Below are 13,369 nucleotides of genomic sequence, written 5' to 3' on the forward strand. Positions count from 1 at the left end.
AGTATTAGCTCCTATTTTGAGGACGCTGGGTACCTTTCAGGTCACTGAGCGACAGGAAGGAGGGGGTGACAGAAACGAGACAGTTTCCTGTCAAATTCTTGTAAATTTGCGTCCCTTAACGGAGCGAGGGGAATTTACCGGTAGCACCACAACGTCTATTTACGAAATAGGTAAGTTAAAAATTGTAAATTAATGATCCCAAAAAGAGCCAAAGCCCCATTCTGGCGTGATGGAGAGTTTGAACGTAAACTCGTGCTCACCGCGTTCTCATCCATTTACCAACTGTAGCTCCGCGCTCTCACAGGAACCCTACACACAGTCAAACACCGGCTCTGATTAAAAAAAAACACACTTATTTCACACAGCCGCTCGGCTGAAACTCATGTTGTGCTTTCTATTTCATTTCAAGGAAAAAAAAGTTTCACACATTTCATTTTACCTCACGTAAGTCCGCGCCACAGCCACCGCCATTGCCAACCCTCTCACGTGACCAACACCCGAGCCGACCCTCTGCACGTGACCGTTCTCTGGCCCCACCCATCCGCACCGTTCGTGTCACGTGATTGGTCTTCCATTATGGCCGCCTCCTGGAAAGTGACAGGTGGGTGTTGCTGTTTGGTGAGCGTGGGTATTTTTATAAACATTATGCTTGCCTGCTTTTGGTCTTGGGTTTTTCTTTTCCGCCAGATGGTAATGTTCGTTTTCTCATCATTTTCATTTCTCTACGAGTAATTGAACGTTTGTATTGCACCTGTGAGGTCTTATGAATGGCTAGCCCTTGTTGCTGTTCTTTATCAAACGCCACTACTAAGATCAGGTTGTTTCTTTTACTGAAGCCAAAAGAGAAAATGCTGGAAAATCTCAGCAGGTCTGGCAGCATCTGCAAAGAGAGAAAAGAGCTGACGTTTCGAGTGTAACTGACTCTTTGTCAAAGCTGGGAGAAAGTGAGGACTGCAGATGCTGGAGATCAGAGCTGAAAATGTGTTGCTGGAAAAGTGCAGCAGGTTAGGCAGCATCCAAGGAGCAGGAGAATCGACGTTTTGGGCATAAGCCCTTCTTCAGGAAGAAGGGCTTATGCCTGAAATGTCCATTCTGCTGCTCTTTTGTCAAAGCTGCCAGACCTACTGAGATTTTCCAGCATTTTCTCTTTTGGTTTCAGATTTCAGCATCCACAGTAATTTTCTTTTATCTAGTGTTTCTTTTACTGCTCGCTCCCATTAAAATCATTGTTTTGTAAACTGTTCATCTGGTGGCTTCTTTTTACGATACTCTCACCTCTCCCCTTTGAATTTTAACTGGAGAGTCAGGTGTGTACCTTGATCTATCTGGGACTAAATGAAAAACTTAATCAAACCATTGTTGTAGTGAACAATTTACTATGCCTATCATGGTTTACACTTTTCTACTAGTTGTTTGCTATTTTTGGCTAACACTGCAGTTATAACAATTGAAATTTGAGTACTGCACTTTTGATTGTTAGTTTTATTTTGCCCGTTTGGGTATTTCATGCTGGGCGTGTGCGATCCATTTTCTGATCCCCGCTGTGGCCAGCGGGTTGCTGTCAACTGTTTCCATCTCAATACAGTCACAAACTTTCCTTGTCTCTTTTGAGAAGAAGGCAATTTCTTTGACTTGGTTTCAAATGTTACCGTTTGATGTGCCTTTGGAAAAATAAACAGGATTGGTGTCTTTGAAACTGCTTACTTGCTGGTTTGAAACTTTTTGAGAAGGGATTATCAAGATCTGCTTTCAGATGTTCAACATTAAGAGTTATACAGTCATAGAGATGTACAGCATGAAACAGACCCTTCAGTAAACCTGTCCATGCCGACCAGATATCCCAACCCAATCTAGTCTCACCTGCCAGCACCCGGCCCATATCCCTCCAAACCCTTCCTATTCATATACCCATCCAAATGCTTCTTAAATGTTGCAATTGTACCAGCCTCCACCACATCCTCTGGCAGCTCATTCCATTCACGTACCACCCTCTGCGTGAAAAAGTTGCCCCTTAGGTCTCTTTTATATCTTTCCCCTCTCACCCTAAACCTATGCCCTCTAGTTCTGGACTCCCCAACCACAGGGAAAAGACTTTGCCTATTTATCCTATCTATGCCCCATATAATTTTGTAAACCTCTAGAAGGTTACCCCTCAGCCTCCTCTAGGGAAAACAGCCCCAGCCTTTCACCTTCTCCCTGTACCTCAGATCCTCCAACCCTGGCAACATCCTTGTAAATCTTTTCTGAATACTTTCAAGTTTCACAACATCTTTCCGATAGGAAGGAGACCAGAATTGCACGCAATATTCCAACAGTGGCCTAACCAATGTCCTGTACAGCCGCAACATGACCTCCCAACTCCTGTACTCAATACTCTGACCAATAAAGGAAAGCATACCAAACGCCTTCTTCACTATCCTATCTACCTGCGACTCCACTTTCAAGGAGCTATGAACCTGTACTCCAAGGTCTCTTTGTTCAGCAACACTCCCTCGGACCTTACCATTAAGTGTACAAGTCCTGCTAAGATTTGCTTTCCCAAAATGCAGTACCTTCCATTTATCTGAATTAAACTCCACCTGCCACTTCTCAGCTCATTGGCCCATCTGGTCAAGATCCTGTTGTAATCTGAGGTAACCCTCTTCAAACGGTAACATTTGAAACCACTACACCTCTAATTTTGGTGTCATCTGCAAACTTACTAACTCTTACGCTCGCATCCAAATCATTTATGTAAATGACAAAAAGTAGAGGGCCCAGCACCGATCCTTGTGGCACTCCACTGGTCACAGGCTTCCAGTCTGAAAAACAACCCTCCACCACCACCCTCTGTCTTCTACCTTTGAGCCAGTTCTGTATCCAAATGGCTAGTTCTCCCTGTATTCCATGAGATCTAACCTTGCTAATCAGTCTCCCATGGGGAACCTTGTCGAACACCTTACTGAAGTCCATATAGGTCACATTTACTGCTCTGCCCTCATCAATCTTCTTTGTTACTGGACAATGATTCAGTTTTTAAAAATGCACTCCCAAATTTGTGTAAAAAGCTATGAAATACCTTACTAAAAATCAAACCAAGATTATGAATACCTCTCTCAATATTGAGGTCAGTATACTCTTCATATATTGACTATGGTTTGCTGACACCACAAATTGTATGCACTTCCCTGGACTCCAAATTTAGAAGAAAAATGAAAAAATGCTATGCTTTTCCTGTTCTCATTGAATGGACTCATTACTGAAGTGATTGGTGGTCATTCATTTGTTATTCATAGAGCTGGAGCAGTACAGGTATTGTAATGGTAGTCACTTAAATTTTGCTTATCAATACAGGACTGGTTAAACTCATATGTTATATGCACGAATGCAATATTCTTCTCTACCAATATTTAGTGTCCACTATTATAGCAGTTAAGTGGCTGCAGATACAGCAATAAACATCAATTCTTAAATCTCACTTCTGAAAGCTCAAGTCAATTTGCACTCAGTAGTGGAACCCTCACCAAAAGGTTAGTGGGTTGTTGGCTCAAGTCCCTGTGTTGAGAATTAAGCACAATAGCTACCCAGATCAGTGTGATGCTGAAGGAATGGTACATTGGAGGTGCTATATTTCAGAAGGGATGTAAAATGAGGCCCCATCTAATATCTTGGGTGTATGTAAAAGACCTTTTGGAATAAGAACAATTTCCCCTTGATGTACTGGCTAATATTTATTCGTTAACTGTCACTAAATAGATTGTCTAGTCATTATTTCATCAAAGATAGTAGACACTTGCTGAACAGCAAGGGTCTACTAAGTTACCACAGTGGCTTTACTTGACTGTAAACTGTTGTGGGGCACCCTGAGTTTATGAAAGTTCTTTCTTCTTTCAATTAATAGCCTGATGATGAGTTGTATAAAAGTATTTTCTGTAAACTTTAAGTGACTGTGATTTCTCATTTGTCTTGGATGTACAGTTTTTGATCATTTTACTTGTCTTGAATTCCAGTGATGTTCAAAATAAAATGTTGTTTAATGTTTTTCTCCAATGCCCGAGTATTTTGTAGCCCAAGATTTGCAAACTGATTTTCTCTCTCCATATTAAAATCTGGGTTTTCAAATTGCAATTAAAAGTTGACTTTACTGAACATTAACTTTAAGCTTCATTTTTTTTTTAACAAATCCTAACTTTGAGAATTAATGGTAGGGCCATGGGGAGTGTTGTCAAACAAAGAGACCTAGGGTGCAGATTCATTGTTCTTTGAAAGTGGAGTTGCGCGGGTAGACAAGGTGGTAAAGAAGGCATTTGGCATGTTTGCCTTTATTGGGCACAACATTGAGTATAGGAGTTGGGATGTCATACTGTGGCTGCACAGGACATTGGTGAGGCCATTTTTAGAATACTGCATACAATTCTATAGGAAGGATGTTGTTAAATTTGAGAAGCTGCTGAAAAGATTTACAAGGATGTTGCTGTGACTGAATGGTTTGAGCTATAGGGAGAGGCTGCATAGTCTGGGGCTTTTTTTCCCTGGAGTGTCAGAAGCTGAGGGGTGACTTTGTAGAGGTTTATAAAATCATGAGATGCATGAAAAGGGTGAATAGCCAAGGTCTTTTTCCTAAGGTTGGGGGAGTCCAAAACCAGAGGGCATAAGTTTTTAAGGTGAGAGCGGAAAGATTTTAAAAGGACCTGAGGGGTAACTTTTTCATGCAGAAAGTGGTGAATGTATGAAACGATCTGTCAGAGGAAGTGGTCTAGGCTGGTACAATTACATCATTTTTAAAAGGCATCTGGATGGGTATGAATAGGAAGGATTTGGAGGGACACGGGCCAAATGCTGGTAAATAGGACTAGGTCAGGTTGGGATGTCTGTTCGATTTGAACCAGTTGGACTGAAGAGTCTGTTTCTGTGCTGTATGACTGTATAGCTAAACAGTCATTCCCTACATTTCCAATAAGAGGAACTGTATTTGGTGAAGAGGTTTAACTTTATTCATATGTACAGAAGAAAATCAGCTAATGCATTTCAGAAGATTTAAAATCTGTCACAATTTTTCTACAAAGAAAACTTACTGCTTCCATATATCTAATCAAATATCTTGTTGCTCATTTGCATGCTTTGGTTACCTAATATATTTTTCAAACTAAAAAGATACAACAAAAAGCTTAACAGCAGAAATAGGAAATGAAAGTATGAATCATATGTTATTCTTATCTATGGATGATGCTAGAAAAGTGAAGTTCACAAATAGCACTGTAATTGGACACAGACTTTTTTAAAATCTTCAGTCACCAGGGAGAAAAAAAGACAGTCCAAGAAATAACTGAATAAAATGCCCAAAGTAACAAAGGTTGGAAGTCTGAATAATTCAGTGAAGAGAAACATTTGACGCCACTTTATTGAAGCTGATGTAAAAGGCTATGGAATATTGGTCTCTACCTCAAAAGAGCTGGAATACAAAAAAGTAGAAATAGTATTACAATTGAATGGAGTTCTGATTTAGGATCTAGTGAACACCACTAAGAATATCAATGCAAGATTAATGATCTTTTGAAGACTATTAAAGTAGGCTAGCAAGAGCACAGTGTTTGCTCTGGTGAAAAAGCCCAGAACATAATCTTAAAAACAGAGCTCAGCTATTCATAGGTAGGTCTGAAAGCACTTCCTAACACAATGGCTAACGCAAGCCTGGAACTGTCTCCCAAAAAGCTGTTGATGTTGGGTCTTTTGAACATTTCAGAACTGAGATTGCCTAACAAAAATCTATCAATGGTGTGAGTATATATGAAATTAAGATACAGATCCATCATGATTTTATTGAGTGACGGGAGATTCAAGGTGCTCAATGGCCTCTTCCTGTTCCTGTGTCACAATATAGATTACAAAACAGTACGCAATCAGTTCTTGTACTCACATTTATGATGGCAGAACTTGTAAATTGCATCTGCTGCAGTGGCAGTTACCACAAATAGTCTATGCTCTTTGTCAATAGAATGTTTGTTTGATTCCAGTTAATTGCATCAGACAGATGGCACATCAGACTACTCAGCTCAACTACCTGGCAAGTGGTTCTACATTTTAATTCAGCAAAATTATGCTATTGGTAGTACTATAATATCAGTGATTGTATATTAGTCAACCAATTGTTTTCAGTAGAATTTTTGTATTTAATTTGTTGCTTCTAAACTGGAAATGAATTGACGTGGCTCCTGCATGCGATCTATTCTAATCTGATGGCATTTCCAAGCAGTACATGGTGTGTCGAACAAATTGTTGAATTTCACCCTTGTATCTGACTTACTGAGACTCCTTTGACTGATTTACAAGTGGATGAAAAAGCCTCATCTGGCACTTTTAGCTTATAATTTAACTGTAACTAATGCAGTCTACGTTACAATCTCTGTTCCAGGTCTGACAGTCAGTTAGATCTACCCAGTTGCAAAAGTTGGAAGAAAATCCAATGAAAGGGAACATTCAACAGCACAATTTCTGCCAGATGAAATGGAACCCCAGACATTTTTCAGGATTCTACAATAACTAAAACTTTCTTCAATACGGTGTACGCCATAAGAAAAGTCTTGCAGCAATGTTGAAAAATCCTGTGTTTGTGGAGTCATTCATTGTTTTCATCATCGTGTTGTCTGTCCATGCTGTGATCTGGAACCTCTTTACCTGGTGCACACTAGCCTTGGCGATTCAAGCTTATTACGTTCAGCACAAGTGGGACAGGTTACTGAAATCCGGAAATGCTGTTTTTCAATATAGATCAGCCTTTAGTAGTGGCCTGCTGCCAGCCAGTGTGGTTTTGCCTTTGCTAGGAATTGTGTTAAAGGAGCAGTGGGAAACTGTTGGAAATGTACAGTTCGAGCGGTTCTGCACCATGTGTTCAGCTGCAGGAATGGCCATTGCTCTGTTTATCTCATTACTGGGTTTGGGCCTCACAAAGCCTCGGCCCACGAATACCAGCATTGTGTATGGTTTTGCAGCCAGTGCCATAATATATGCCCTGAAGCACGCTCTTGCAGTGTCTGAAGTCATCGAAATCCTGGAGATACTATTGATTTTTGTCTATCTTTCTCTCATTGTCCTTTATATTATGCCACGGAGCTTCACGCCAGGAGAAGTTATGTTGTTCTTGTCAGGTTTGAGCATAGTTACCAACCAGCTCATCAAACGCTCTTTGACTTTTGGAGATGGTAGATGCGATCCACTTGCATCATTCCTCTTGGTGACTGTGGTTGGAATGGCCCTCCTGGGATTTGTTTTCGCTCTCTTGTACTGTTTCATGGACTCTAAAACCTGGGTTTCATCACTGATTTTCCATGTGACCACTATGGCTTTTGGAATGGGAATAATGGTGCCCTGGTTCTACCGGCTGACCAGAAACCGTCTTTTTCCTTGGCTTCTCAACTTCCTTATAGCCACCAGAACAAGGATCTACCTACTGAGCTACTGGATCACACTGGCATTTCTTGCTTCTGTCATCGTCTTTCATCAGAACAGTAAGCAATCATCTGGGTCTAAAAAGTACAAAGCTTCAACTGCTATAAGGAAAAGTTTTCATTTCATCATAGTGGCAACCTATGTCCCAGGTCTCATCTATGATCGTCCACTACTCTATGTTGCTGCTGTGGTTTGCTTTGCTGCATTTGTGACGTTGGAATATATAAGGCATTTTAGGATTAAACCACTAGGAATGATGTTGAGACCAATGCTGGCCCTGTTCCTTGATGACCGTGATAGTGGTCCTTTGATCCTGACACACATTTATCTGCTACTAGGACTGACCCTGCCTGTATGGCTTTTCCCTGGAGTGTTTGCCCCACAGAGCTCTTTCTCAGGAGAGGTAGCACTGGCTCCATATGCTGGAGTTCTAGCCGTGGGAATTGGCGATGCATTGGCTTCTGCTATTGGAAGCACAATGGGAGAAGTTAGGTGGCCTGCAACTAAGAAAACCTTTGAAGGAACAGCAACTTCTGTCTTTGCCCAAATCATCGCTGTTGCTTTGATTCTGATCTTTGATAAAACAGTGAGTTTGAATGGTAGCTACACTTGGATTGTGGGATCTATTATTATAGTCTCCCTATTAGAAGCTTACACTGATCAAATAGACAATCTTTTATTGCCCTTGTATCTTTTCCTTATGCTAATGGTTTGATTGAGAGAGTTGGATGTACACTAATGTTGCAGCAAATTCAGGGGCAGATGCTACCCAAAAAAAAGGAAATCATAATATTTGAAGGTGATTACAAAACAAATTAATGTTGAACTGACAAATTATTATTTTAAAACAATGATAACTGTAATACAAAAGAATGTGTTAACACTTTTCCCGATAGTGAATTCATTCCCTGAAATGAAATCAAGCCCAACACAGAAGGAAAATCCCTTAGTTTGTTCTCTGGTCTGGATTGATTTAACCAGCCTCACCCTGACTTGCAAAATTTATGAATTACATCAGCCAGAGCATTCAGAATCTATAAAGAAAGGAAGATCTTGAATCTTCAGACATAGCCTTTCATTTTAGCAATGAATGAAGAATTGTGCCTTAAACATCAGAATGGTAAAGGTCACAACTGCTGTTTTTTCACATGGACCTCAACGCATTATCAGTTTGAAGAGAGAAATCTTGTCAAGTGGTATTTTCTCTGTTCAGTAAAAATGAAACAAAAATAGTGCATCCCAACCATGGATATAATCATGTCAATTTTTATATTTCTGATATTCGATTAACTGTGACTGACTAGTATTTTTTTTCATGCAGTTGGAAGTCACAATTCACAATACACAATAAAATACTGCAGCTACTGAAACACTGAGACAAATATCCACATTGCTGGAAACAGTCTACAAGAAGTATAGTGAAAAGAAAAGGTTAATATTTCAGGTCTAATCTTTTCATGTTCTGAATCAAAGATTAGAGCAGAAGGATTTACCTTTAACCTCCTTTTTAAAATACTGTATGACTTAATGAGTCCTTCCAGAATGTTCTGTTTCGATTCCAGATTTTCAGCGTCTACATATTTCATTACCATTCCTGACCACTATCCAGTAAATCCTGATGATGAAAGGTTCTCATGTGGATTTTAGGCAAGGATGGCTTTGATCTGAATATAAAATGTTCTTTCACTAACCTAACCTGGTATTATCAAATGTAGAAGAGAAAAGGAAAAAGTTTATTAAAACTTGCTTTGTAGAAACAAGGTAGTGAGCCAAGAAAAAAATCTCATCTAGCAGATCTTGTGATAATACCGTATTTTGCATGTGTGTTGCTAATATTTGCTGTTTGAAGTGTATAGATCACACACAACCATCTGCAAACGTAGTCATGTGATTTATGCCTGATGGACCTTAAGATTTTATTGCAGGGAAGATCATAGCTAAAATTTACATGTATCGGAAAATGGAATGAACATTAATTCTTACTGAAACTACATCAACCAGGAACAGTACAAAGGGGTATGGTTGGTACTTGAGTAACCTGGAACAACGCAGAACATTCAGAAAGTATACACCGTAATATGTAACTGTTATACTTCACAAACAAAAGCAAATTGTGATCTGTCCTTGGAGAAAGAAACAGTGAACAGACTGAAGGATCTTTATCAGAGTGAGTGGAGAGAAGGTTGGGTGGGTAAAGATTTGGTGAGTCACTCAATCAAGGTCACTAGTATCCACCTTACAGGAACTGGTCCAGAAAACAGAGACCTGGAAGTCAGTTGACAGTCATTCAGCAGTGGTTACTGCATAATCATGCAGAAAAAAAACCAGTAAGAGAATTAGAAAAGTGATTCAAGCCTGCTGTGCCATTCAATATGATCTTACCTGATCATTTTTCTCAATGCCATTTTTCCTGCATGTTACCTGTTTATCTCAGCTTTAAATAGTGATGGAGCATCCATAACCCTTATCCTTTGAGTGAATCCATTTCTCCTCAACACTCCCAAAAAATTGCACCTTAACCTGAGATTGTGCCCATGTTCTTGATTTCCCACCCAACAGAAACATGCTTTTATTCCTGATGAAGGGCTTTTGCCCGAAACGTCGATTTCGCTGCTCGTTGGATGCTGCCTGAACTGCTGTGCTCTTCCAGCACCACTAATCCAGTCATTGTCTACCCTGTCAGCTCCATGATTCTAAAAGCTCTGGTTTTGGCTTGGTGTAAACGTTTAACTTATTATGCCCTTATTAAATACCTTAGATACATTCCTTAAGACAAATGCACTTTTTAAATGTAAGTTTTTCATGCAAGTAACAAAAAAGAAGTGAGAAAGATGGATTCGCCCAACTATCTCTCAGACACATGCACAAAAAATGCTTACAAATGATCTTTAGTTACTAAAGAACAAAATCATAACTACAACACATTTTGTACTAATTTATATTTAAACATCAGTGCTTTTCTTTGATATGTGATATGAGGCATATTCCAAATTTCACCATTTCAACTGTGGTTGTTAGTCTGTCCCATATTTTCTAATTGGGCAGTAGTTAACACCCACTAGAGGAAATTTCATCTCTAGGATGAAAGAAATCACTACCTCAATGATTGGCTGATGAACTTTTGAATAATATTTTCTGGGTGGGTGGGAAAAAGTGAAATATTGCTGCTTATTGTAGAACATATGTTTCAACATGTAGGGCTATGTGGTCAAATATCTGTTTAAATGGTTACTTCAAATAGTGCATAAATGGGGGAATTGGTGGTTTTACTCATAACGTCACTAAACTAATAATCCAGATGCCCAGGCTAATGCTCTGGGCACATGGGTTCATCCCATCGTGGTAGAGAATGGAATTTAAACAAATTAATAAATTTTAATATCAAGATAGTCTCATGGTCACCATCATTGAGACTATCAACAATTGTTCTAAAAACCCATCTGGTTTACAAATGGTCCTTGGGGAAGAAAATCTGCCATTCTTCCTTGTTCTAACCTAGATGTGATCCTGGACCCACAACAATGTGATTTACTCTTAACTGCCCTTTCAAATGAGGCACTCAGTTCAAGGGCAATTAGGGATGGGCAAGGCAAATGCTGACCTGGTCAGCAACACCAATATCCCATGAAGGAATGGGGAATATTAAGAGAGTTATATGAGAAAATAATTTATCAGGTCATGGAATAAGCGAAGCATCTTGGTCTTCATTATAACCTAGTGACACCAGTTGAGAAAGATAGGAGTGTCTGCATCAATGTCAGGTTGGTTCAAACTTGGTTGTGATGTATTTATAATAAGGTGGGCTTGTAAATGACCACAGGTCAATACACGGAGTAGTTGTCAAATGAGAGGAGCAGCAAGTGAATACCTACAGCGGAGATGGCAGAAGACCAAACAATTTTATACTGAAGTTTTTCCGTACGGTTAGTCATCCAAGCTTGTTTTTCATTCCAAGAAAATTAAGCACACCTCATTGAATACAACAAAATGGATATTGTCTCTTATTACTTCAGTTTGCTGGAGGACTGATAAATTCAAGCACTGTTCTGCACTGAACACAAGTTAAATGTTCCCCACAAGTTGCTTGCTTTTTCTTTGATTTAAATTATGATCTGCACTGTAAAATGATTGTTGACTTCAAGAAATTTACTGAAATTAAATTTCTTGATCATAAACCTTTGATAAGATGCATGCATAACTTTATAATCACAAAAGATTTGGAAGCAGAAGATCTTGTGAGGCTACAAAATACTAATAAACCATGTAAAAATGATTCTATAGTTAAATCCTGTGTGCTGCAATTACTGAATACATGCTTTGTTAACTTCTGATATGTAAAACAAACTTCATGTAACTTGCATGGTGCCTGACAGTTAAATTAGAATTTTTATTTTACAATGTTGCACTGATAGTGCATCTGTTTTAACATGGCTATTGTCTACTAGTTGTAATGAATCATGAATATTTGTTTTTATAGCTTTTTCTCCCTTCTGGCCTATTCCGATGTTACCTTTGCTTCCTCTGACACAATCTCCCACACTCTGTCCCTTGCTTGTACCCTTTTCCCTGTCCTCCTATTCCATCTATTTTCAGTGATGAGAAGAAATCCCTATGCCATGTGTCTGCATTTTCACAGCCAATAACATTCAGCTATCATAGGCTGATCACTGGTTATTGTATTTCACAGAGGAAACAAGATTCTGAAATCATCCCTGAGAAAGTGGCACAGTGGTTAGCACTGCTGCCTCGCAGCGCCAAGGACCGGGTTCAATTCCTGCCTCAGGCAACTGTCTATGTGGAGTTTGCACATTCTCCCAGTGTCTGCATGGGTTTCCTCCGGGTGCTCTGATTTCCTCCCACAGTCCAAAAATGTGCAGGTTAGGTGAATTGGCCATGCTAAATTGCCCATAGTGTTAGGTGCATTAGTCTGGGGTAAATGTAGGAGAATGGGTCTGGATGGGATGCTCTTTGGAGGGTCAGTGCGGACTTGTTGGGCTGAAGGGCCTGTTTCCCACACTGTAGGGAATCTGTAAAAAGCCATTGGAATGAGAGGGGGGGTGGGGGAAAGAGGAAAGGAAACGGAAGCGAAACAGAAAAAATTCAAGAACAGACTTACTCAATTTTCTTAAGGCACTTAGAGATGGACAATTAATGCTGGTCTAATCAGTGACTTCAACATCCCATGACAAATTTTAGAAATACCCATGCACTCAGATATCAAAACTTGATAGTGTAAAGAATTTATAATTTTAGACCCTTTGTTCAAGCTTGAACTAATAAAGTGGTTAAACAAAACTCACTGAACTCTGTCATACAGCATAGAAACAAACCCTTTCTCAGTGCTTCTATTTGCATGCTAGCCAACTGAGAAAGGCCTCCATAGATGCACCATGTTTAATGTCTACAATATATTAACTGTACAGATTGCAGTGTAAATCATACCAGCCTTTTATTTTCCCATCCCATCTTTAAATATGGTGCAGTTTAAATGTTCTCTCTCTGAACAAGCTGCACTTCATTGATCACTAACCTTCAATGTTATCCTTACGCTGATTTGTATTGTAGTGAAGTATGGAAGGTTTGCACTGTATTCACTGGAAGTATAAAATGTCAGACAAGAATAAATCAATCTATTGATCATTCATGCTGTATTAATGGTTTTCTTTCTTTCATTCTTATAATATTAGCTCACTTTCGTTACTATTTCCATACCTGGGGGATCAATAGGACACTACCAAACTTGTAAACAAGTTCCCCAAGACTTGATTAATTCTAATGAATGTTTGAGTATCTGAGCCAAGATTTTCAGGCATCCAAGCAAGATGCACAACTTAATTTCTCACAAGTTTACTCCAGCATACTGACAGAATCAGCCTCAATGAGATATTGAAAGTAAAATACTGTGGATGTTGAAAATCTGAAATAAAAACAGAAACTGTGGAGA

The 13,369-nt window shown here is 39.4% G+C and overlaps 2 protein-coding genes across 4 annotated transcripts in view; one reads left to right on the forward strand and one right to left on the reverse strand.

Moving 5' to 3' along the window:
- Positions 1-532, reverse strand: part of nup188 (nucleoporin 188) — a 102,223-nt gene extending 101,691 nt beyond the window's left edge. The window contains exon 1 of the mRNA XM_072565593.1: positions 440-532. Coding sequence (XP_072421694.1) covers positions 440-471 — 32 coding nt within the window. The 5' untranslated portion in view covers positions 472-532. The remainder of the gene's footprint in view (positions 1-439) is intronic.
- dolk (dolichol kinase) lies at positions 128-13,067 on the forward strand. 3 transcript variants are annotated; one of them, XM_072565598.1, is made up of 4 exons: positions 128-170; positions 410-601; positions 5,994-6,043; positions 6,392-13,067. In XM_072565598.1, the coding sequence occupies exon 4, from the start codon at positions 6,569-6,571 to the stop codon at positions 8,138-8,140; it is 1,572 nt and encodes a 523-aa protein (XP_072421699.1). In that variant the 5' UTR covers positions 128-170; positions 410-601; positions 5,994-6,043; positions 6,392-6,568; the 3' UTR covers positions 8,141-13,067. The 3 variants fall into 3 exon arrangements, with proteins under 3 accessions (XP_072421699.1, XP_072421698.1, XP_072421700.1); XM_072565597.1 differs by lacking the exon at positions 5,994-6,043; XM_072565599.1 differs by lacking the exons at positions 410-601; positions 5,994-6,043 and having other exon boundaries at positions 151-170.
- The last annotated feature ends 302 nt before the right edge of the window (positions 13,068-13,369 follow it).

The sequence above is a fragment of the Chiloscyllium punctatum genome, chromosome 49 (genome assembly GCF_047496795.1).
Source record: "Chiloscyllium punctatum isolate Juve2018m chromosome 49, sChiPun1.3, whole genome shotgun sequence".
Lineage (NCBI taxonomy): Eukaryota > Metazoa > Chordata > Chondrichthyes > Orectolobiformes > Hemiscylliidae > Chiloscyllium > Chiloscyllium punctatum.